The sequence below is a fragment of the Pan paniscus genome, chromosome 19 (assembly GCF_029289425.2).
Source record: "Pan paniscus chromosome 19, NHGRI_mPanPan1-v2.0_pri, whole genome shotgun sequence".
Taxonomy (NCBI): domain Eukaryota; kingdom Metazoa; phylum Chordata; class Mammalia; order Primates; family Hominidae; genus Pan; species Pan paniscus.
Window position 1 is genome coordinate 35,888,612 of NC_073268.2, and position 25,001 is coordinate 35,913,612.

Sequence of the window (25,001 nt, forward strand, 5' to 3'; positions counted from 1 at the left end):
TCCGCGTCCGGGTGACTTCCTTTCAGATCCCCAGCGAAGCTCCCAGCGGAGCCCTCCCACCCCTCGCCCGCTTGCTCCCGCCTGCGGGTCTGGAGTAGCGCTCGCGATTGGCCCCGATCACCGCCGCCGTCCTGCCCCCTCGTTGCAGAGATTCCGATTGGGTGAGGCTCACGAAGCTCTGCCCCCACGGTGGCCGGAGCAGCCGGAAGCTAGCATGGCGGCCGCCGGGGCTGCGGCTACAGACCTAGGTGCGGTGGGCTTCGGGTGGGGGGCCTGCAGCTAGCTGATGGCAAGGGAGGAATAGCAGGGGTGGGGATTGTGGTGTGCGAGAGGTCCCGCGGACGGGGGGCTCGGGGGTCTCTTCAGACGAGATTCCCTTCAGGCTTGGGCCGGGTCCCTTCGCATGGAGATCCCAATGAACGCGGGCCCCTGGAGGCCGGTGGTTGGGGCTTCTCCGCGTCGGGGATGGGGCCGGTACCCTAGCCCGTTTCCAGCGCCTCAGTCGGTTCCCCATGCCCTCAGAGGTGGCCCGGGGCAAGCGCGCCGCCCTCTTCTTCGCTGCGGTGGCCATCGTGCTGGGGCTACCGCTCTGGTGGAAGACCACGGAGACCTACCGGGCCTCGTTGCCTTACTCCCAGATCAGTGGCCTGAATGCCCTTCAGGTGAGACTGCTGTGCGGGAGGGTCGGGGGACAGCCCCCCCGGCAAGGTGGAGACTCAGTGACGGCCCTGATGCTCCTTCCTGTAGCTCCGCCTCATGGTGCCTGTCACTGTCGTGTTTACGCGGGAGTCAGTGCCCCTGGACGACCAGGAGAAGCTGCCCTTCACCGTTGTGCATGAAAGAGAGATTCCTCTGAAATGTGAGTTACTGGGGATCAGGGCTGCTTTTCGCGTCTGAGCTCAGTTCAGAGCTGAGTTGGGTGGGAGGAGCGGGGGTGTACCATAAACGCAGTTAAAAACTTACTGTTGAAAGACCTCTCTGAATGAACAGTGTGTTTGGTCAGAAAAAAACTACTTTCAAATTCACAGTCACTAAATAGCAATTTTACTCGTAAGACAGGCTACCTAATCGGAAGCAGTTGATGCCCATCAGGGTATAGGGGAAGAGGTGGGATATAGTGGAAAGAACACAGAGTTTGAAATTAAATTGGATTTGCATATAGGCCCTATTTAGTTTGTTTGTTTATTTATTTATTATATTTTGAGACGGAGCTTCGCTCTGTCGCCCAGGCTGGAGTGCAGTGGCGCCATCTTGGCTCACTGCAACCTCTGCCTCCTGGGTTCAAGCGATTCTTCTGCACCAGCCACCCGAGTAGCTGGGATTACAGGCGCGCGACACTACGCCCAGCTAATTTTTGTATTTTTAGTAGAGACGGGGTTATGCCATGTTGGCCATGCTGCTCTCGAACTCCTGACTTCAGGTGATCCGCATGCCTCAGCCTCCCAAAGTGTTGGGATTACAGGCGTGAGCCACCGCGCCCAGCCCCTATTCAGTTTAACATTAAACACTTTACTGGGGTACTTTTTTTTAGGTACCAAGAATTTAGGAATGAATAAGAAATTGATAATGGTTTCAAGATGTTCATAGGTAGGGGAGAAAGATAAAATAAATTACAGTAGAAGTATACAAGAAACAGAGATTGCACTTAGTAAAGAGTATTAACCATCTGGGAGGAAAGAAAGGCAGAGAAAGTTTTGAGAGATGTAATTCTTAAGTCGGATTTTTAAAGGATGTGTAGGAATTCAGGTTAAATGGGAAAGGGAGGGAGAGAATTTCAGGCAAAGTTAATAGCATGAGACAGTATAAGGATAGCTGATAGTTGTTGCTCGCTGTGTGCCAGAAACTAGGTGAAGCATTTTATATGTGTTGCCTCATTTAATCCTTTCTAATGATATGATCCCCATTTTATAAATGAAGAAACTGAGCCTTAGAGAATTTAACTTGTGCAAGGTCACACAGCTAGTAAGAGATGGAACTGGGATTTAAATCCAGGCCTGACTGATTCCAGTGTTCAAGCTTTTAACCAACAAACTATACTCCTGTGTGAAAGTGTGGCGGGGTGAATCAGCATATTGGGGGACCTATGAGCAGTTTTGCCTTACTGGAATGTGTAGTGAAAGACTGGGAATGACTGGAGATTTGGGCTGAGTCTAGAGCATGAGGCATCTGTGTGCCATTTACTTTTTTAGTTCTTTAGCCTTGGTGAAAACTTTTCTTTCTTTCTTTTTTTTTTTGAGAAAGGGTCTCTCTTTGTTGCCCAGGCTGGAGTATGGTGGCACGATCAGGGCCCACTGCAGCCTTGACCTATTGGGCTCAAGCGATCCTCCCATCTCAGCCCACCTGCCTTAATAGCTGGGACTACAGCCGCACACCATCACACCCAGCTGATTTGTTTTGGTATTTTTAGTAGAGATAGGGTTTTACCATGTTGCCCAGGCTGGTCTCGAGCTCCTGGGCTCAAGTGATCAGCCTCCCAAAGTGCTGGGATTACAAGTGTGAGCCACCGCACCCGGCTGGTTAAAACATTTTTTTAAAAAAATGATATTTCGTATGCTTCAGCCTCTGTACACGCACAAACTTCTGGTTTTCTTTCTTTTTTCTTTTTTTTTGAGATGGAGTTTCGCTCTTGTTGCCCAGGCTGGAGCGCAATGGCACGATTTTGGCTCACTGCAACCTCTGCCTCCTGGGTTCAAACGATTCTTCTGCCTCAGCCTCTGAAGTAGCTGGGATTACAGGCGCCTGCCACCACGCCCAGCTAATTTTTTGCATTTTTAGTAGATACGGGGTTTCACCATGTTGGCTAGGCTGGTCTCAAACTCCTGACCTCCAGTGATCCACCAGCCTCGGCCTCCCAAAGTGCTGGGATTACAGGCGTGAGCCACCATGCCCAGCCAAACTTCTTGTTTTCTAAACAAAAATTGGACTATCCCTCACAAGTTAGTTTGAAATTTGATTGTTTTCAGTTTATCATGGATTTCTTCATATTTGATAACACAGTGTTCAGTAATATGGGTATACTGTAAACGTACAGTATAGGCAACACGTATAAAGGGTGACCAAGAGTATAGAATCTGGGATCAGAGAGCTGGAATTCAAGCCTTATTCTGCCACTTATTTGTGTAAATTTGAGTAAGGTCGTTAACTTCTCTAAACCTTGGTTTCCTCATCTGTTAGACGGAAATAGTAATAGCGTTGTTCATTTATTCAACAAGTATTTACTTTGTAGCTATGTCAGATACAGTTCTAGTTACTAGAGATATAGCAGTGAACAAAACAGACAAGAAGAAGACAATAAAAAAGACAAAGCTGGATGTGGTAGCTCACACCTGTAATCCCAGCACTTTGGGAGGCTGAGGCAGGCAGATCACTTGAGATCAGGAGTTTGAGACCAGCCCGGCTAACATGGTGAAACCCCATCTCTACTAAAAATACAAAAATTAGCCGGGCGTGGTGGCGGGCGCCTGTAATCCCAGCTACTTGGGAGGCTGAGGCAGGAGAATCGCTTGAACCTGTGAGGTGGAAGTTGCAGTGAGCCAAGATCCCACCACTGCACTCCAGCCTGGGTGACAAAGACTCCATCTCAAAAAAAAAAAAAGAAAAAAAGACAAGTAAGTCAAATGTATGTTAGATGGTGATAGAAGAAAAATAGAGCAGGACAGGAGGAGAGGGAATTTTCTTGAGGAATGGGAGGGGATTGCAGTTTTAGATAGGGTGGACAAGGGAGGTCTCATTGAAAAGAGGACATTCGAGTAAATACCTAAAAGGCGAGGGAATAGACTGTGCAGATATCTGGGGGAAGAGCATCTTGGCAGAGGGAAAAGCATGTCTAAGGTCCTGAGTTAAGAGCAAGTGTTGTACCTTTCAGGAGCAGTGAGAATCTCCTTGTGGCTTCACTGGAGTGAATGAGGAAGAGAGAAAGAGGAAATGCAATAAAACCAGAACAGTAGAAGGGGGCTGAATCACTTAGGGCCTGGTAGATCACTGTGAGAATTTGCATTCTAGGCTTTTATTCTAGATAAGAAGGGAAGCCATTGAAGGTTTTTTGTTTCTTTTTTTAAACATGACTACCATTGTCACACCTAACTAAGTTAGCAGTGATTCCTTAATATCACCTAATTCTCAGTCTGTATTTAGATCTCTCCAGTTATCTCCAAGGTATCCTTTCACAGATGGTTTATTCCATCAGGATCAATAAGTTGCATTTGTCTTTTTGTCACTTTTATTTTATGTCAGCTCCCCCCACCCTACCCCCATACATTTCTTTCACACCATTGATTTGTTGGAGAAACCAGGTCATTTGTTTTATAGAACATCTCACATTTGGGATTTGGCGAGTAGCTTCCTCACAGTTTAATTTAACTCATTCCTCTAGCATCCATATTTCTTATAAACTGGGAGTTAGATCTAGTGGTTTGATTAAAGCCAGGTTCAATTTTTTGGATGAGAATACATTGTAGGTGGTGCAGTGTACTTCCTATTGTGTTGTATCCTGAAGCACTTAATGGCTAGTTGTTCCATTTTGGGTGATGCAAAGATTATGTAGTGAGTTCAGGTATTGTCAGCCTGATCTCTATGTTTTAGAGTTTCTCATCAACCTTTTACATATTTTTAGCATCTATTTGATCATGGAATCCATTTCATTAGCAGTCACAAGATAATGCTTTTTTTAATTTTTATTTTTTTTAGAGACAGGGTCTCACTCTGTCACCCAGACTGCTGTGCAGTGGCTCAATCATAGCTTACTGCAGCCTTGAAATCCTAGGCTCAATCAGACCTCCCACCTCAGCCTCCCAAGTAGGTAGGACTACTGGTGTGTGGCCAGGCACAGTGGCTCACGCCTGTAATCTCAGAACTTTGGGAGGCCAAGGCGGTGGATCATTTGAGGTCAGGAGTTTCAGACCAGCCTGGGCAATGTAGTGAAACCCCTTCTCCACTAAACATACACAAATTCGCTGGGTGTGGTGGTGTGTGCCTGTAGTCCCAGCTACTCTGGAGTCCAAGACAGGAGAATTGCTTGAACCTAGGAGACAGAGGTTTCATTGAGCCAAGATTGTGCCACTGCATTCCAGCCTGGGAGACAGAACGAGACTCTGTCTCAAAAAAAAAAAAAAAAAAAAAGTAGGCCGGGCGCGGTGGCTCACGCCTGTAATCCCAGCACTTTGGGAGGCTGAGGCGGGTAAATCACTTAAGGTCAGGAGTTCAAGACCAGCCTGCTCAACATGGGAAAACCCTGTCTCTACTAAAAATACAAAAATTAGCTGGGTGTGGTGGCACATGCCTGTAATCCCAGCTACTTGGAAGGCTGAGGTAGGAGAATTGCTTGAAATGGGGAGGCGGATGTTGCAGTGAGCCGGGATCCCACTGTTGTTCTCCAGTCTGGGCAACAGAGCCAGATTCCATCTCAAAAAAAAAACCAAAAAAAACAAAAGAAAAGAAAAGAAAAAGTAGACAAGGGGTCCTTTTTTTTTTTTTTTTTTTTTTTTTTTGAGATAGGGTCTGACACTCAGGCTGAAGTGCAGTGGCCCAATCATAGCTCACTGTAACCTTGAACTCCTGGGTTCAAGTGGTCCTCTTACCTCAAGCTCTCAAGCTCCCAAGTAGCTGAGACTACAAGAATGTGCCACTGTGCCCAGCTAATTTTTTATTTATTTAATTTAATTTGTTTATTTATTTATTTATTTATTTTGAGACAGAGTCTCACTCTGTCACCCAGGCTGGAGTGCAGTGGCGCAATCTCAGCTCACTGCATCCTCCGCCTCCCGGGTTCAAGTGATTCTCCTGCCTCAGCCTCCTGAGTAGCTAGGACTACAGGTGCACAGACACCATGCCTGGCTAATTTTTGTAATTTTAGTAGAAACGGGGTTTCACCATGGTGGCCAGGCTGGTCTTGAACTCCTGGCCTCGAGCAGTCCGCCTGTCTTGGCCTCCTAAAGTGCTGGGATTACAAGCGTGAGCCAGTGCACCTGGCCCCAGCTAGTTTTTAAATTTTTTGTAGAGACGGGGTCTCACTGTGTTCCCCGAGCTGGTCTCAAACTCCTAGGCTTAAGCAATCTTCCCACCTCGGACCCTAAAGTGCTGGAATTACAGGCATCAGCCACCACACCTGGCCAAATTAGTGACTTTTACAATTCTGTCATTTCTTCTTTCTGGAAGAAATGTATGACCTGGAATTCTTTTATAAAGAAAAGAGGAACTTTTTCAATAAATTTTAGGTTTAGCTTGTCAAGTTTCAGGAGGCAAAAAAAATCCCTTCAGGATTGCCTTACATGTATATATTAATTTGGGGAGAGTTGACATCTTTATAATAGTCTTTATAATATGACATCTTTATAATATTCATCTAGGGGCCTTGTATGCTTTTCCATTTTGTTCAGATATTTTATGTCCTTCAGTAAAGTCTTTGAAGTTTTCTTCTTATAGTTTTATACATTTATTCCTGGGTATTTTTATACTTTATTGTTAATGTGATTGAGGTTTTAAAAGATGTTTCTAATTGGATATTGCTGGTATTTATGCGGGTATTGATTCTTGCATATTCTTGTATCTAGTCATCTTATTGAACTTGCTAGTTCTAATAGTTTTTCAGTTGGTTCTCTGATTTTCTTGAGAAATAATTATGCTACTTCAAAGTGGCCATTTTATCTGTTTCTTTCCAATACTTTTAAGTTTTCTTTCTCTTCACATATTACATTGGTCAAGAACTTTAGAAAGAACAATACTGAATAACAATGAGAATAGAGGAGATAGCAGGCATCCTTGTTTTATTACTAACTTTATAGAATTATGTTTAATATTTTGTCATTAAGTGTGTGGTTTTTTATTTTTTATTTTTTTGAGACAAGGTCTGGTTCTATTACCCTGGCTGCAGTGCAGTGGTGCCATCTCAGGTCACTGCAACCACTGCCTCCCAGGCTCAAGTCATCCTCCCACCTCAACCTCCCAAGTAGTTGGGACTACAGGTGTGCACCACCATAACTGCCTTTTTTTTTTTTTTTTTGAGATGGAGTTTCGCTCTTGTTGCCCAGGCTGGAGTGCAATGGTGTGATCTCGGCTCACTGCAGCCTCCGCCTTCTGGGTTCAAGTTATTCTCTTGCCTGAGCTTCCCGAGTAGCTGGGATTACAGGCGCCTGCCACCACACCCAGCTAATTTTTTGTATTTTTGGTAGAGATGGGGTTTCATCACGTTGGCCAGGCTGGTCTCAAACTCCTGACCTCAGGTGATCCACCTGCCTTGGCCTCCCAAAGTGCTGGGATTACAGGTGTGAGCCACAGTGTCTGGCACATACCTGGCTAATTTTTGTATTTTTTGTAGAGTTGGGGTTTCATCATATTGCCCAGGCTGATCTCCAACTCATGAGATCAAGGGATCCGCCTGCCTTGGCCTCCCAAATTGCTGGGATTACAAGCATGAGCCACCGTGCCCAGCCTGTGTATTTTGTTTTTTATCAGGAACATTCACTGAATTTAATTATTTTGGGGCAGTGATTGGAATGACCATACAGTTTTTCTCCTTTTGCCTATTAATGTAATGACTATTGAAATAGATTTCCCAGTGGGAAGACGTTTCAAGCTGAAGGACCAGTGTGTGCAGAGGTGAAGGCAAGAGCTGCGGCAGATGGGCGAAATGGGTGTCATGTGTTTGATATCATCTATGCAGAAATCATTAGAGTTGGCTGCAGCTGCTTGGTCTTTTTCTGTAAACAGCCATCTTGCTGTCCTCAGATGCTGGACAGTGTTAGGTCTGGGAAGGTGGGCAGAGGCGTGATGCTTGCCCTTTTCATCGTGCTACTTCTTATCCCTCCCAGACAAAATGAAAATCAAATGCCGTTTCCAGAAGGCCTATCGGAGGGCTTTGGACCATGAGGAGGAGGCCCTGTCATCGGGCAGTGTGCAAGGTATGGGAAGGGATGAGCACACCATTTTAATGTGAAGCCCTCTTTTTCCTTCTGATCTCTAAGTGCATAGTTCCCATGCTTTGGCTTACTTCCAAAACCTCTCTTGGAATGCTGGGAATGAGGAACTGTGGGATTCAGCCCAGTCCACTGAGGGCCAGAGAGGTTGATTGGCTTACCCAAGCCTGACCACTGTGTCAGCTGAATGTGAGTGAAGGGGTGGGTTAGGCATTCTGTGGGGCTGGGGGGAGATGGAATGGTGTTTTGCTCTTGGTGTACCACCTGTTCTTGCCCCCAGAGGCAGAAGCCATGTTAGATGAGCCTCAGGAACAAGCGGAGGGCTCCCTGACTGTGTACGTGATATCTGAACACTCCTCACTTCTTCCCCAGGTAAGGTAACAGAGAGGCTGCAACTTTGCCTTATCCCTTCAGCTCGTGGACTCCTGGGTCACCTCCTTCTTGCATCATTGCTACCCATTTCTTCCATTTGCTACAGAAAACTCTCCAAAAAAAAAATTTTTTTTTTTTTTTTGAGACGGAGTCTTGCTCTGTTGCCTAGGCTGGAGTACAGTGGCGGGATCTCGGCTCACTGCAGCCTCCGCCTCCCAGGTTCAAGTGATTCTCCTGCCTCAACCTCCTGAATAGCTGGGATTACAGGCATGTCCCATGTAATGTATTTTTAGTAGAAATGGGGTTTCACCACGTTGGTCAGGCTGGTCTCGAACTCCTGACCTTGTGATCTACCTGCCTTGGCCCCCCAGAGTGCTGAGATTACAGGCGTGAGCCACCGCACCCGTACTCCACATATTTTTAATAAAGAATGCTGGCTGGGTCTGGTGGCTCACACTGTAATCCCAGCACTTTGGGAGGCCGAGGCGGGCAGTTTGCTTGAACTCAGGGGTTCAAGACCAGCCTGGGCAACATGGCAAAACCCCATCTCTACAAAAAATAAAAAAAATTAGCTGGATGTGGTAGTCCCTGTTACTTTTGGAGGCTGAGGCAGGGGGAGCACTTGAGCCTGGGAGGTGGAGGTTGCAATGAGCTAATATCATGCCATTGCACTCCCCATCTCTACTAACAATACAAGAATCGGCCGGGTGCGGTGGCACATGCCTGTAATCCCAGCACTTTGGGAGGCCGAGGCAGGCGGATCACTTGAGGTCAGGAGTTTGAGACCAGCCTGGTCAACATGGTGAAACCCCATTTCTACTAAAAATACAAAAATTAGCCGGGCGTGGTGGTGGGTGCCTGTAGTCCCAGCTACTCGAGAGGCTGAGGCAGGAGAATCACTTGAACCCAGGAGGTGGAGGTTGCAATGAGCCAAGATAGTGCCACTGCACTCCAGCCTGGGCGACAGAGTGAGACTCTGTCTCAAAAAGAAAATTTATAATCAAATATTTAATTTTTATAAAAGCACTAAAGAAAATGTTAATGAACGCCCCCATCCCCACCCCCAGCTCACAAACTGCAGTGCAGTAGCACGGTGTGTACTTCCATGGTTATACTCCATTCCCTTTTGGCCCAAGGCAACCAGATTTTGTGTTTGTAATTTTCTTGCTTTTCCTTAGAGTTTGATCACATATGCTGTATCTCTGTAAACAATGTATTTAATTTTACATTTTTGAATTTATATAAATGGTGGCTTATAACACATGTTCCTCTGCCACTTTTATTTTATTCCCTTCATGTGGCAGAGCCTGGTGAGAGAATCATCCATAATTATGTAGTTGAATCTATGTATCATTGTATAAACATAAACATAATTTACCCATTCTATTGCTAATGGACATTTGGATTATTTCTAGGTTTTACTGTTAGAAATAATGCTATTATGAATACTTGTTTCTTTGCCATGTGCCATTTTTATATCAGACTCTCCAGTTGTCTGTTTATTCCGCTTTTCTTGCTCAGCATGCCATCTCTGAGTTTCCATTTCACCATTTTACCAGCCCCTGAAGAGTTAGATGCTGCCTGGACCCATGTCAACTGGGAAAAAGAAGAGAACGGAGACAAATGAAAATACTCAATATATACTCATAGCTCAGAAATGCTGAGTTAATAGCTCATGAATCTCAAGAGAGGTGCAAACCTGTTGGTCATTGGCAAAGGGGCAGATTCGGAACAGTAGGAGCCAGGGTGCTTTTTGGCTTTCTTTTCTGAGCCGTGGGCATTCTGTCTCTTGCTCACCCCCACAGGACATGATGAGCTACATTGGGCCCAAGAGGACAGCAGTGGTGCGGGGGATAATGCACCGGGAGGCCTTTAACATCATTGGCCGCCGCATAGTCCAGGTGGCCCAGGCCATGTCTTTGACTGAGGATGTGCTTGCTGCTGCTCTGGCTGACCACCTTCCAGAGGACAAGTGGAGCGCTGAGAAGAGGCGGCCTCTCAAGTCCAGCTTGGGTAGGGCACCAGGCTCTGCCACATGAAGGGAGAGGAAATGAATTACATGGGGCAGGAGGGAAATCTGCATGCCAACTTCTTTCTCCTTTCTTCTCTAGTCTCAATTTTTTTCTTATTTATTTTATGTTATTATTATTATTATTTTATTTAGTTATTTATTTTGAGACGGAGTCTCTCTCTGTTGCCTGGGCTGAGTGCAGTGGCGCTATCTCGGCTCACTGCAAGCTCCGCCTCCCGGGTAGCCTCACGCCATTCTCCTGCCTCAGCCTCCCAAGTAGCTGGGACTACAGGTGCCCGCCACCACTCCTGGCTAATTTTTTTGTATTTTTAGTAGAGACAGGGTTTCACCGTGTTAGCTAGGATGGTCTCGATCTCCTGACCTCGTGATCTGCCCGCCTCGGCTTCCCAAAGTGCTGGGATTACAAGTGTGAGCCACCACACCTGGCCTATTTATTTTATTTTATTTTTTGAGACAGAGTCTTGCTCTGTTGCCCAGACTGGAGTGCAGTGGCGTGATCTTGGCTCACCACAACCTCTGCTTCCCACGTTCAAGCGATTCTCACTCCTCAGTTTCCTGAGTAGGATTACAGCTGCATGCTACCATGTCTGGCTAATTCTTGTATTTTTATTTTTATTTTTTTTTTTTTGAGACGGCGCCTCCTGTCGTCCAGGCTGGAGTGCAGTGACGTGATCTTGTCTCACTGCAACCTCCGCATCCCAGGTTCAAGCGATTCCCCTGCCCCAGCCTCCTGAATAGTTGGGATTACAGGCGCCCACCACCATGCCTAGCTAATTTTTGTATTTGTAGTAGAGACGGGGTTTCACCATGTTGACCAGGCTGGTCTTGAAATCCCAACCTCAAATGATCTGCCTGCCTCGGCCTCCCGAAGTGCTGGGATTATAGCGTGAGCCACCACACCCGGCCGATACTTGTATTTTCAGTAGAGATGGGGTTTCTCCATGATGGCCAGGCTGGTCTTGAAGTGCTGGCCTCAAGTGATCCGTCTGCCTCAGTCTCCCAAAGTGCTGGGATTACAGACATGAGCCACAGCGCCCGGCAGCTTTTTCTTACTCAGTGTTCCTCATCCCAGTTTTGTCCTCCTTTTGGTTCCATGATGGAAAGCAGCCCCATTCCAGAGGAGAAACAAGTTCAGCTCAGCTGGGAGTACAGGCTGCCCCTCTTCTTTGATCCACAAGAGCCTCTGACTTCTCTGACTCCTGTTTCTGTAGGCTATGAGATCACCTTCAGTTTACTCAACCCAGACCCCAAGTCCCATGATGTCCACTGGGACATTGAGGGGGCTGTCCGGCGCTATGTGCAACCTTTCCTGAATGCCCTCAGTGCCGCTGGCAACTTCTCTGTGGACTCTCAGGTGAGACCGGGAGCAAGTTGAGGAGTCCTTTTCAATGTCTATACATATTTACAAGTGCAGTCTGTTCCTCCATCTCTTAGAGCTTGCTGATTTGCTAGGAATTTCCTGTGTGTATATGTATGTGAGTGTCATAAGGGTGGGTACTGGGGGTGCGTGTGTGCCCTTGTCTGTTTCCATCCATCCATTGAGGGCAGATTCTGGTGTCTTTACTTCCTTGGCGTCCTATTGAGAGAGTTTGTCAGTGCTTGTTAACAAACCACCTTCCTATAGCTCCCTCTAGACCTGTACTCACCAATTGTGCTTAGATGTTAATGCCATGACCCATCTTTTTTTTTTGAGACAGAGTCTTGTTCTATTACCAGGCTGGAGTGCAGTGGTGTGATCCCAGCTCACTGCAACCTCCGCCTCCCAGGTTCAAGCGATTCTCCTCACTCAGCCTCCTGAGTAGCTGGGATTACAGGTGCGTGCCACCATGCCCAGCTGATTTTTGTATTTTAGTAGAGACGGGGTTTCACCACGTTGGCCAGGATGGTCTCGATCTTTGCCCAGCTGATTTTTGTATTTTAGTAGAGATGGGGTTTCGCCACGTTGGCCAGGATGGTCTCGATCTTTTGACCTCGTGATCCACCTGCCTTGGCCTCCCAAAGTGCTGGGATTACAGGTGTGAGTGATGGAGCCCAGCAGAGCCATTCTTAAGGAATTTAGTTTTTAGAAAAATGCTTCCTGAAATTTGTAATTGTAGTAACAATAAAGATGTGAAGGGCCGGGTGCGGCGGCTCACGCCTGTAATCCCAGCACTTTGGGAGGCTGAGGCAGGCGGATCACGAGGTTAGGAGATCAAGACCATCCTGGCCAACATGGTGAAACCCCGTCTCTACAAAGATAAAAATTAGCTGGGCATGGTGGCACGTACCTTTAGTCCCAGCTACTCGGGAGGCTGAGGCAGGAGAATTGCTTGAACCCGGGAGGTGGAGTTTGCAGTGAGCCAAGATTGTGCCACTGCACTCCAGCCTGGCAACAGAGTGAGACTCCATCTCAGAAAAAAAAGATGTGAAGAATGTAGCTTTCTGTATCACGCTGTCTCCTTGTAGGGAAAACACGTGGGAGAAATTTTTATCAGGTCTTCCTAGTGGGAGTAATTGCTTCTGAATAACTGGCTTGATTTGATCTTGTAGACACTGAATTATGCTGTTCTTTGTTTCTCTCTTTGTGTAGACTGTTAGGAAACCTGGTAAAATACGTGATTTTTAAAGCACGTATTTAGTTTATTCACTTTACCCTTGGCTTTGCTATTTTCTTCTGCAATTATTTTCTCTCGGCCCTGATTTTGTCTCTTATATGTTGCCTTGTCCTGATTGTGTCTTTTTAAAGGCACCTCAAATCTTTTTTGGGAGAAAGTAGAATATAAATCTAAACAAAGTAACCACTCCCTGTTTGCTCTACAGATTCTTTACTATGCAATGTTGGGGGTGAATCCCCGCTTTGACTCAGCTTCCTCCAGCTACTATTTGGACATGCACAGCCTCCCCCATGTCATCAACCCAGTGGAGTCCCGGCTGGGTGAGCACCTAAGGATGAGGGTCTTTCTTTTCTGCCAGGCTAGGGAGGGACCCTGACGGCTCAGCTGGGTGGGGGACGGGAGTTGGAGGTGGATTATATACAGTGATGGTTCCCAGGTTGGGTTGGTCCGAGGAGACTGTGGAGATTGAGGCTCCTTTTTTTCTTTTTTTGAGACAAGGCCTTGGTCTGTTGCCCAGTCTAAAGTGCAGTGGCACAGTCATAGCTCACTGCAGCCTCCAACTCCTGGACTCAAGTGGTCCTCCCACCTCAGCCTCTCGAGTAGCTAGAACTATAGGTATGTGCCACTACACTTGGCTAATTTTCAAAATTTTTTTTAGAGACAGGATCTCATTATGTTGCCCATGCTGGTCTTGAACTCCCCTCAAGTGATCTTCCCACCCCAGCCCCCTAAAATGCTGGGATTATAGGCGTGAGCCACTATGCCTGAGCCCTAGGTTCCTTTTTCATGATGCTCTGTTGATATCTCCATCTTCACACCTATCATATCCAAAAGCATTTATTAAACGTGATTCCTAGCACTTTTTACAAATGAATGACTAGGCTGGGTCTATCTCCCTAAAAGCCATCTAGGAGAGAGGCTGTCACACACATAGGAAAGACAACAGCAAAAGTACTTGAGGGCAGAATTTGAATTGACAGTTCTGCTGACTGAGGTTGAATAACCTTGAAGCTAGTATTATAGTTTTTCATTTTTCGGGTGGAAACTAGGAAGAGGAGGTGTGACTAAGAACTGTAACACAGGCAAACCAAAGTGAGTATATCTAATTGTGGAATCTCAGATACCAGAGGCAGGCTAGTGTGGCCCAAGGATTGTGAGGGGGTGGCATGTGAGGCCTTAGAAAATTCCTCCGTTCATTTATTCATTCAGCAAACATTGACTGAGGGACTACCTTATGACAGTGCTGAGTAGAGAAAAGAAGGGCATTTCAGGCAAAGGGAACTGTGAGCTTAGATGCAGACAAGTGAGAGAGCTTAGGCATTCAGGAAGCTCAGAGTAGTTTAGTGTGGCTGAAATGTGAGTGAGTGACCAAAGATGAAGCTGGTTAGGCAGGCAGGAGCCAGATCATAAAGGACCATGTTAAGGAGTTTGAACTTTAACCTGATATGGGTGGCTAGTGATTGAGGGATATTAAGCAGGGAACTGACATAAGGTCAGATTTCTGGTTTGCATAAAACTATCTGTAGTAATATGGGTACATTGTGGGAGTGGCCAAGAAAGCTGTCGTAGACAGTCAAGGGGCCTTTGAGGAGGGAGAATTCGGGGGTGTTTTGGAGCTAAGGACTATGTTTCCATCGGTATGGCACATCTCGGGAGAACATTTTGAAGCCCTTTACTAGAGACACCCTGGACAGGAGGATATCCTAATGATTGTTAGTTGGGGAATCAGTCCCAGAGTGAGTGACCAGCAAGTTAGAGGCCGACCTGGGACTAAGGTCCAGGTCCAGCATGTTTTGATATTCTGCTTTCCCTTGTCTTTATACCACAGGATCCAGTGCTGCCTCCTTGTACCCTGTGCTCAACTTTCTACTCTACGTGCCTGAGCTTGCACACTCACCGCTGTACATTCAGGACAAGGATGGCGCTCCAGTGGCCACCAATGCCTTCCATAGTCCCCGCTGGGGTGGCATTATGGTAATAGTCACACTACGCAGACCCCAGAGCCCATGCTTCTGGGACAGGCAGGTGTCCCTGAAACTGTGTTCCTTCTGTTTTCCTTCTGGTGTCCTCCATGGCCCAGCCTGTGGGAGGGGCAGGCACCAGGAAGGTGAGGGTGCTATGTGCTCATGCCCCTCTTCTGCCGGCCCCACTTTTGTTTCCGCCAGTGTTTTCTATACTGTGACCCTTTGCCCTTACCTAGGATCATTCTGTGTCCATCTTAGATCTTCGCCTTATTTGTGGGAGTCTTGCAAGGTTGGGAGCCTTGTCTCCCTTGTTAGACTGGAAGTTTCTCATGGGGGAGAATTCTAAAATGGGATAAGAAAAAAATATGTTCTACAGGACTTTCAAGGGGGTAATTGGGATAATGTATTTAATGCTCTCCGTAGTAGGTACTCAAAAAATATTAGCTATACCATGAGGTTTATAGCTTCTAAAGAGCACAGAATATGTTTTCCTTTTCTCTCCAGAGTGCCTAGGGCAGAGCTGTGCAAGGGCCTGGTATGACGTTGTGGCAATCTCATTCCCCCTTTCAGGTATATAATGTTGACTCCAAAACCTATAATGCCTCAGTGCTGCCAGTGAGAGTCGAGGTGGACATGGTGCGAGTGATGGAGGTGTTCCTGGCACAGTTGCGGTGAGGTCCTGGATGATCCACTTGGGGACATAGTCTCCTTGGCTGTAGAGGGGAATTGCAAAGTGGAATCAAGTCTTACCTGGCAGGGATATCTTGGCCTTGCCTAGAGCCCCAGGGAAACCAAGAAAAGTTTCTAAGGATCCCATCATCCTTCTAAGAAGGACTAGTAGGTGACAAAATCATTTTTTTTTTTTTTTTGAGACGGAGTCTTGCTCTGTTGCCCAGGCCGGAGTGCAGTGATGCCATTTTGGCTCACTGCAACCTCCACCTCCCGGGTTCAAGCAATTCTCTGCCTCAGCCTCCTGAGTAGCTGGGACTACAGGCACCCGCCACCACACCTGGCTAATTTTTTGTAATTTTAGTAGAAACGGGGTTTCACCATCTTGGCCAGGCTGGTCTTGAACTCCTGACCTCGTGATCCACCCGCTTAGGCCTCCCAAAGTGCTGGGATTACAGGCGTGAGCCACTGTGCCCAGCCAGCAAAACCAGTTTTAAGAAAAATAGACTCATGAATGTCAGGTCCATGGAGTGTGATTAGGGCTGCTTAAGAAAATAGCTGTTAATTCTTATGCTGCCTGATGGATTGAGAGTGGCTGCCTGAGGCTCTGTGTTGAGGCTTCTAAGGCTGTATCTGGGCTCATTAGGAAAGAGTATTCTTCTGATTGACTAGCAGTGTCTCTCACGGATGCAGGCTTAGAGAAGCACAGCACATGTGCCTTGGCAAAGGCAGTCCTGGATCATCCCTTAATGCTAAGTCCCATTGGCCCCATTTGTTCAAAGAGAGGGTAGAAAAGGTGAAAGGATTAAACTGAGTTGGTGTTATCAGAAGTATTTTAGCCATGGAACCTTTTTTTAAAAAACAAGATCTTGGAAATCTAATGTAGAAACAGGTAAAAGCAGAAACACCTGTTGAAGCAGCGTTTGGGGCCAACTTGTTTGGTGTTGCCCCTTATGCCCCCAAGACCCTGAGGTACTTCCCTTTAACCCCTATGGTTCTGGGTAAGATTGAAAATCACTGGCTCAGGACAGATATTTGAGAAATCTTAGCCATGATCTCCCGCCTTGTGGTCTCAGCCACCTTGATCTTACTCCGATGTTCCTACAGGTTGCTCTTTGGGATTGCTCAGCCCCAGGTGCCTCCAAAATGCCTGCTTTCAGGGCCTACGAGTGAAGGGCTAATGACCTGGGAGCTAGACCGGCTGCTCTGGGCTCGGTCAGTGGAGAACCTGGCCACAGCCACCACCACCCTTACCTCCCTGGCGCAGCTTCTGGGCAAGATCAGCAACATTGTCATTAAGGACGACGTGGCATCTGAGGTAAGCAGGCAGGGGATGGATTCTGCAGCTTGGGACTGGAGTAGCCAGAGAGGGCCAGAGTGTGGTGAGACCAGAGAGCCTCTGAGGTCCACGGTATGTGTGGGCTTGCCATCTTTAGTGTCCCAGCCTTCCTCTAGACGGCAGTACCAGCCCCCAAGCAGGAGTGCAGATGAGAGTGCGAGGTTTCAAGCTGACCCTAGGAAAATAAACCATATCCCTGTAGAAAGACTTCCATAGATCCTGGATGAACTCCAGGCATCTTCCTTGGTAGATGGAAGGCACAGTAAGGCCCAGCACCCTTTCCACCAATGCCTAGGACTTACTGGTATACCCTCTTGTCCCTTCTCCTTCCTAGGTATACAAGGCTGTAGCTGCCGTCCAGAAGTCGGCAGAAGAGTTGGCCTCTGGGCACCTGGCATCTGCCTTTGTCGCCAGCCAGGAAGCTGTGACATCCTCTGAGCTTGCCTTCTTTGACCCGTCACTCCTCCACCTCCTTTATTTCCCTGATGACCAGAAGTTTGCCATCTACATCCCACTCTTCCTGCCTATGGCTGTGCCCATCCTCCTGTCCCTGGTCAAGATCTTCCTGGAGACCCACAAGTCCTGGAGAAAGCCTGAGAAGACAGACTGAGCAGGGCAGCACCTCCATAGGAAGCCTTCCTTTCTGGCCAAGGTGGGCGGTGTTAGATTGAGAGGCACGTACATGGGGCCTGCCGGAATGACTTAAATATTTGTCTCCAGTCTCCACTGTTGGCTCTCCAGCAACCAAAGTACAACACTCCAAGATGGGTTCATCTTTTCTTCCTTTCCCATTCACCTGGCTCAATCCTCCTCCACCACCAGGGGCCTCAAAAGGCACATCATCCGGGTCTCCTTATCTTGTTTGATAAGGCTGCTGCCTGTCTCCCTCTGTGGCAAGGACTGTTTGTTCTTTTGCCCCATTTCTCAACATAGCACACTTGTGCACTGAGAGGAGGGAGCATTATGGGAAAGTCCCTCCCTTCCACACCTCTCTCTAGTCCCTGTGGGACAGCCCTAGCCCCTGCTGTCATGAAGGGGCCAGGCATTGGTCACCTGTGGGACCTTCTCCCTCACTCCCCTCCCTCCTAGTTGGCTTTGTCTGTCAGGTACAGTCTGGCGGGAGTCCAGGAGGCAGCAGCTCAGGACATGGTGTTTTGTGTGTGTGTGTGTGTGTGTGTGTGTGTGTGTGTGTGTGAGAGGTTCCAGAAAGTTCCAGATTTGGAATCAAACAGTCCTGAATTCAAATCCTTGTTTTTGCACTTATTGTCTGGAGAGCTTTGGATAAGGTATTGAATCTCTCTGAGCCTCAGTTTTTCATTTGTTCAAATGGCACTGATGATGTCTCCCTTACAAGATGGTTGTGAGGATTAAATGTGATCAGCATGTAAAGTGTCTGGCGTATAGTAGGCTCTTAATAAATACTGACTGAATATGAATTGGAATGATACAAAGTCTGAGCTCTACTCTTTCTGCATTCACGCGTAAGTAAGTTTCCTGGTGTTTGTCCTCCTGTGCCCACAGGTCCACTTTGCTTCCACGTGGCCATGTGCCCTTCCTAGCTGGATTGCCCAAGGCTGTTAGCATCTGCTTTTTACCTGAGATACTAATTCATCAGGTCAAAAAAAAAAAAAAAAAAAAAAAAAAAGTCTTGAGCACCAGCTGCAGGGAGCCTTCTGCTAGGTACAGGGGTCCTACAGAGAACAAAGTAGGCAGGACCAGTGCTTTCACAGAGCTGAGCTTTCAGGGGGAAGAGTCAGCGGACAAATAAAGATAATTTCACATAATGCATTAGAAAGACAAAAACAGGCTGGTCAGATAGTGACTGAGGGGGAAGGACTTCAGACTGGGTGTGAGGGAGGCCCTTTGAGCAGATGACATTTGAGCTGTAACTAGGAGAAAAGAGGCCATCTGGGGAAGACCATCCAAGCAGAGACCCTGAGCCTGGAACTCACGGGCAGAAAGGCTGGAACACAATGAGTAAGCGGAGAGGTAGTCAGGACCCCACTAGTACCAGTACAAGAAAGTGTTAGAAAAACAGAATGAAGCCCAGGGCAGGATACCCCGACTCCCATCCCCTGCGTCCGCCGCATTTCGGGAGGGTTGGGCCGGGCGGCGGGCGGGATCAGCGCAGGGCCCACCCCAGGGGCGGGGCCGGGGCGGGGCAGTACCTGGGGCCCCGGCCGGGGGCGGGGCTGCGGATGCTCCCCTTCCCCCGGCTCCAGCCGGCGCAGGCAGCGGCGGCAGCAGCAGGCGAGCCGCGGCCCCGCAAGGCCATGAAGGTGAAGAAGGGCGGCGGTGGGGCCGGGACGGGGACGGAGCCCGCTCCGGGGCCCTCGGGCCCGAGCGTGGCCCCCATACCACAGCCGCCTGCGGAATCCGAATCTGGGTCCGAGTCGGAGCCGGACGCAGGCCCAGGGCCCAGGCCGGGGCCGCTGCAGAGGAAGCAGCCGATCGGGCCGGAGGACGTGCTGGGGCTGCAGCGGATCACCGGTGGTGAGCACCCGCGAGGGAGCGCCGCCCGCGGGTGGGAAGGGGAGAGGGTGCGAGGGGCCCTCCCGGCGCGCCAAGCCCTGGCCCCCGCCCCCTTTCCCGCCTCCCCTCCCCCACCGAGTCCCCTCTCCTGTGTCCCCTGCTCTCCCTTCTGCCGCCAGGTCTGAGATCTCTGTGTACCCCCTTCCCTTGATCTCTCTCTGTGCCTCCTTCTTCTCCCTTTCGAGATTTATTCCTTCCTTTTCCAGGGGCCCGTCCCCTTTTCCCAGCGTGGAGGTACGTGCGGCAGCAGCTGCAACCATAGCCCTGTAGCTGTGGAGTCTCCAGAGCGCTTTGAGGCCCGTCCCTGCACTAATGAGGAGAGGGGCTGAGTGCAGCCTGTCCTCAGCCCCCACGCTGGAGGCTAGGTGGAGGCTGAGTTACTTGGGAGGCATTCAGACTCTTCATGTCTCCCCAACCATTAATACCCTCACCCTGATCCTCCAGGAAGACTTGGGCCATTTTCTTCCCCGGGAAAGAAACTGAGCAGGCAGCTTTAGTGTGTTGGCTGTGGTTCCTCTCATGGGGAGTGGCATAATGTCCCTCCAAGCCTGGACTAGCACCTGTCCTCTTCTGGAGGCTCTGTCATCAAGGGAGGCTTGGTCTCCACTGTGGTTAAGAGTTTCTGAGCTGGACTGCCTGGGTTGGAGTTCCAACTCTGCCATATAATTGTCTGTGTGACCTTGGGCAAGTAACCTCACCTCTCTGAGCATGTCTTTTCATCTGTAAAATGGGGATAATGATACCTATCTCGTAAGATTATTGTGAAGATAAGTCCTCTGATTCTGTACAGTGCCTGGCATCTATGCATGCTGTGTACATTGGGCTCTTTGATCAGTAGTATTTTTGGGCCCTACAGGGCTGCTCATAGCTGCTGCCTGGAGTCAAACAACTTGGCTTTCAGGGCAGGGGAGGGGGTCATCATAGGCAGGGAACGAGGGCTAGGAAACCTCATAGCAGAGGCTTTGGATGAGCCTCAAAGGATGAAAGGTGCATGGAGAGACAGTGGCTCTCCCCCTTGGCCACATTCACCAGCAACCTGCCCTGGCCCCCTTTGTGAGAATAACTGTTGGGGGGGCCTCTCTGTGGGTATGGGGGGCATGTATTGGAGTGGACCTGAGCCCTAGAGCTTCCAAAGCAGCAGAACACCGGACTCCTAGACAGCTGTGGAGGGGAGACAGCCTTGAGCCTGTGCTCCTGGGTCCCTGGGGGCCAATTCCTCTCTCCTTACTGAGCTAGGCAGCAGCCATTCTTAGCTGGGCCCCCAGAGTACTGAGCTCCCTTGCCCAAGCAGGCATCGATGGAGAGAGGGAGGCTGGACCAGGCTGATGTTGAAGCCAGTTGGGCTACAATTTGCAATAGCAGCATTTAGGATTCAGCTTAGCTCTGGGGCAGAACTTTCTCAGACTGACTGAGTCCTGAGTAACTTTGGGGGTTTATTTTGCAACTAGAGGGAGCTTCCAGCTCATGTACCACCATTTGTCTCCTAATTTGGAGGAAATTCATAGCCCTTAGAGATGGGGCATCTGTGAAGGGTAAGTAGAGGAAAGGGCTTCATGAGAACCCCTTCCTGTGCAGGAATTGAGAACAGAGTTCCAGGGATTTCCACCCTGGCACCCCTTGCCTGGTCTCTTCTGACCCTAATCATGCAGGTCTGAGGTTTGCTGTTCCCAGATTACTGGGCCCTGAATCCAGCTTAGGAAGCTATTTGTGGCTGAGAGGAATAGAGCAGTTGTGTTCTGAGCCCTTGGCCACTCTGCCCCTTATTCTGACCTGACCCTGGGTCCCAGGCCTCATCCTTTCTAGAAGAGAAGGAGTGGCCGTGGTGTTCTGAGCCATAGACATCCGCGTTCCTCACTTCTTCTAAGGACAGAGAGGTTGATAGATTGAGTTTGCAGTAGAAGAGACTGAGGTTAGACTGCAGGAAGTTGTTCCCAAATGAGAGAGGCTCCAAAAGTTGGAGAATGGGAGAAGAGAAGGCCTTACAGGGATCTGGGATTTGGGCACTGGGATCCTGCTCCCCACTCTGCCACCTCCGTTCCCTATGCTCTGTACCTTCTTTCTATGTCTTTATACTGGTGCTTACTTTCTGTGAAAATAGGGTGAATGGGGTGAGATAGGGGTTGCCCACTTCCATTCTCTCCCCACCCCACATGGGGGCTGTAGTAGACTCAGGGCCCTGCCTCTTCCCCAAGCTGTATAAAGTCCATGCTGGGCCCCAGGGTACCAGATGGCTGCCAGGAGGGCTTCTTGGAGGGGACAGCGTCAGGCTTGGGGAAGAAGCAGGCCTGGGGAAGAGAAAATGACTTTATATTCACTTCCTGTTCCTGCCCCAGAGGAATAGGAGGTGGCCCAGGGGCCTGGAGGGTGATTTCCGGGCCTCTGTGGGCCACCAGGGGAGGATGTGATGCTGTGCAGGCTGACAGCACGAGTCCCTCCCTGCACCTCTCAGCTCTTTTTGTTGCCAGGGCCTCCCTGAGCACTTGAAGTTGCTGCTGCAAGAGCTGTGAGGGTTAGATCAGGCCCTGTAGCTCCCTGAGCTTCCTCAGGCAGGGCCTCCCACTGTTCTTGGTTCCCTTCCTGGGCCTGAGGACTCCCCTTACCCCTTCCACACCCACTGCTGCACCTGCCACACCCTCCTCCTGGCCTAGCCTGTGTTCTTCTCTATGGGGGTCCAGGACTACTTTCTCCATGGTGGTGGCTCATAGCCAGGGCTGCGTAAATGACCTCTAAGGGGGTTCCCTCTGCTTGCTAAGACTTCCTCCCATTTGGAGATCAACAAAGGATGAGAGCAAAGTTGGCCTCCTCCCACCTGCCATATCCCAGGCTCTGGGCTTGAGTCAGCAGAGCTTTGGTTAAGCTGCTTAAGGGAGCTGGGCTGGTGTAAGCTTCTTACTGAGAGGAGGGGGTTGGGAGGAGAGGAGGAATAGGGAAGGGGTTGTTCACCTGCCCCAGCCCCACCCATATCAGGGAAAGTCCCCTCAGCATCAGCCTCACCTGATACATCTAGATGTCATGCCAGGGGCAGCTGTGGGGTGAGGGTAGGAGTATCCTCCAGAGAAGGACAGTGACTCTCCCAAGACAGAGCTGTGTGGCCCCCTTTACAGTGTGGTTCTCAAAGGCAGGGTACCAGAGAAGTTGATACATTGAGTCGCAGTAGAAGAGACAGGTCAGACTGCAGGAAGTTGTTCCCATATGAGAGGAGAGGCTCCCACCAGGCTGGATACCTAATTCTCCCAAAGTCATCTAGCCAGCCTTGGCAGAGCGGAGGCCAGAATGAGGACCCTCAACTCCAGAGTGGGAGAGAGAGTGTTCAGGAGGTGGCCTTGTCCTCTACCCTTCTCTGCCCTGCCCTTCCCTGGCCCCCAGAGACCACTAGGATGGCACTCCTTATCCCCTGTTAGATCCCCATGGCGGAGTTATGTCTCTTCCACACTGGGGGTGTACCCCAAGGGCAGGGACTGAGGTCCCTCTTTCCAGAGGGCAGTGATCCCAGGGATGAGAAGATGGTAGCTACTCTGGGGTCCCACACAAGCTGACCTGGCAGCAGGGGCTTTGCGGCCCCTTCCTTGCTCAGCTGCCTGTTTCCCCTAGACTACCTCTGCTCCCCTGAGGAGAATATCTACAAGATCGACTTCGTCAGGTTTAAGATTCGGGACATGGACTCAGGCACTGTCCTCTTTGAAATCAAGAAGCCCCCAGTCTCAGGTGAGTGGGCTGGGTGGGCCATTGATGGGGAGGCAGATACGAGCTGCGGAGTGGGCTGCCCAGGGAATCCTTGGGCCACAGAGGAGTCCACAGAGCTGGGGCTTGGACCCCAGCATTCTCAGGAGTCTGCAGGCAGGGGGGCCCTTTCTTTTCCTTCCCATATGTTTCTGAGGCTGGACATCTTGCGAGGTCAGCCCTACCCCTTCGGTCCCTGCCAACCTGCCCTCTGCAGGGCTCTCTGGGAACTGCAGTCCTACGGGTCCCAGGCCTCAGCATCCTGTGGCCCGGGGAAGCGCAGTGGCGATTGGGAACATGCAGACCTAGAACCCCTAGGTGGCACTATTTGGCCAATGGTCTGAGCCCTCAGTGTGCCCCGGAATTTCTTGGGGAGTTAAAAAAAAATCAGATAGATGGGGACCCAAGGGTAGAACCCTGGGTGGACGAGGGCCCAGCCTGAAGCCCACTGAGCCCCAGCTGGGGTACATTGCAGAACGGTTGCCCATCAACCGGCGGGACCTGGACCCCAATGCTGGGCGCTTTGTCCGCTACCAGTTCACGCCTGCCTTCCTCCGCCTGAGGCAGGTGGGAGCCACGTGAGTCGCTGGGCTATGGGTGGTGGTGGGGGTGAGGGAGAGGGTGTGAGTGGGCCCTTCTCAGCCTCTCGTAGGGGTGGCCTGTCCTGAGCCTGGCTGGCTAGCTGACTTCAAGGACAGACTTAGCCCTGCCTCCTTTTCTTGCTCAGGGTGGAGTTCACAGTGGGAGACAAGCCTGTCAACAACTTCCGCATGATCGAGAGGCACTACTTCCGCAACCAGCTACTCAAAAGCTTCGACTTCCACTTTGGCTTCTGCATCCCCAGCAGCAAGAACACCTGCGAGCACATTTACGACTTCCCCCCTCTCTCCGAGGAGCTGAGTGCGCGGGCAGGGTCTTCTGGGAGTGGGGAAGTGGGGGCGTCTAGAGACTGAGCTGCGGGAGGGAGGGGGACTTGTGGGTCTGATCCCATTTCTCCCCACCCTGGAGCTCTCCTGTGTCTGCCACCATTCCCATATCATCTGTAGAGAAAGAGGCTGGGGATATTTCAGGCTGTTTGGCTGTCCCTGTACCCCAGTCCTGAAGCCCCTGCAGTGGCGGGACTCAAGCTCCTGACCTTTGCCCGGCCTGGCTGGGCCTCTCTTGCAGTCAGCGAGATGATCCGCCACCCGTATGAGACCCAGTCTGACAGCTTCTACTTCGTGGATGACCGGCTGGTGATGCACAATAAAGCAGACTATTCCTACAGCGGGACACCCTGACCCCACGGCTGCCCTGACCCCAGGAGGCTCCAGTTCTGGGCTGGGAGCTGTGACCTCCCCAACGCTCACCCCTCAACCCCAAGTCCTCTGCTTGGGGAGTTCTCCAGGAGCTCCGGACCCTGAGTCAATGTTGGGAGGAAGGGTACCTGGTGTCCCCAGTCAAGCCCATGAAGCCCATGCGGCCTGCTACATGGGGTGGGGTCGTAGGGAGGCTGTTTGCCTCCATGTCTAGGAAGGCCTGTGAGAGGAGCAGTCAGGACTTCCGGACAACTTAGCTGGGCCCTACTTGGGCCCAAGTTTCAGAATAGTGTTCCCCTATCAAGGCTGTGACTAGATCAGGCAGGGATCCATTCCCTGTCCCCTGCCCACTACTTTCAGGCCATTTAGAGTTGTAAATTTACAAAGATCCACGGTGGGCTCCAGCTGCCAAGCCACCCAAGGGAGTCTGGGCCCTAGGCCTAGCCCCATCCCTCCCCATGAGGGGCCAAGACACTGCCTAAGGTGTGGGAGGGACTGGCTGAGATTGCAGCCCATGGTAGGAGCTGGACCAACTGTATATAGTTTTCAATAAACTTTTTCCTTTTCTGTT

General features: G+C 49.9%; 2 protein-coding genes across 2 annotated transcripts; both read left to right on the forward strand.

The window, feature by feature from the left end:
• Positions 1–18,331, forward strand: PIGS (phosphatidylinositol glycan anchor biosynthesis class S). Its single transcript, XM_003812672.5, has 12 exons — positions 1–248; positions 523–662; positions 748–859; positions 7,806–7,895; positions 8,191–8,282; positions 10,088–10,295; positions 11,526–11,668; positions 13,114–13,228; positions 14,737–14,882; positions 15,443–15,543; positions 16,649–16,859; positions 17,215–18,331. The coding sequence occupies exons 1-12, from the start codon at positions 215–217 to the stop codon at positions 17,488–17,490; spliced, it is 1,668 nt and encodes a 555-aa protein (XP_003812720.1). The 5' UTR covers positions 1–214; the 3' UTR covers positions 17,491–18,331.
• Positions 18,332–19,065: 734 nt separating this feature from the next.
• Positions 19,066–25,001, forward strand: UNC119 (unc-119 lipid binding chaperone). The gene is made up of 5 exons (XM_034942210.3): positions 19,066–19,373; positions 23,004–23,117; positions 23,608–23,710; positions 23,860–24,032; positions 24,300–25,001. Exons 1-5 carry the CDS (start codon positions 19,079–19,081, stop codon positions 24,410–24,412), a joined length of 798 nt encoding a protein of 265 aa, XP_034798101.1. The 5' UTR covers positions 19,066–19,078; the 3' UTR covers positions 24,413–25,001.

Bases quoted from the DNA above. Each gene is read 5' to 3' on its own strand.
- PIGS (XM_003812672.5), top strand. From the start codon at position 215: ATGGCGGCCGCCGGGGCTGCGGCTACAGACCTAG. The intron at 249-522 runs GTGCGGTGGGCT...CCATGCCCTCAG, and splicing joins GGCTGCGGCTACAGACCTAG to AGGTGGCCCGGGGCAAGCGC. The intron at 13,229-14,736 runs GTGAGCACCTAA...TTTATACCACAG, and splicing joins CCCAGTGGAGTCCCGGCTGG to GATCCAGTGCTGCCTCCTTG.
- UNC119 (XM_034942210.3), top strand. From the start codon at position 19,079: ATGCTCCCCTTCCCCCGGCTCCAGCCGGCGCAGGCAGCGGCGGCAGCA. The intron at 23,118-23,607 runs GTGAGTGGGCTG...GGTACATTGCAG, and splicing joins CAAGAAGCCCCCAGTCTCAG to AACGGTTGCCCATCAACCGG. The intron at 24,033-24,299 runs GTGCGCGGGCAG...CCTCTCTTGCAG, and splicing joins CCCTCTCTCCGAGGAGCTGA to TCAGCGAGATGATCCGCCAC.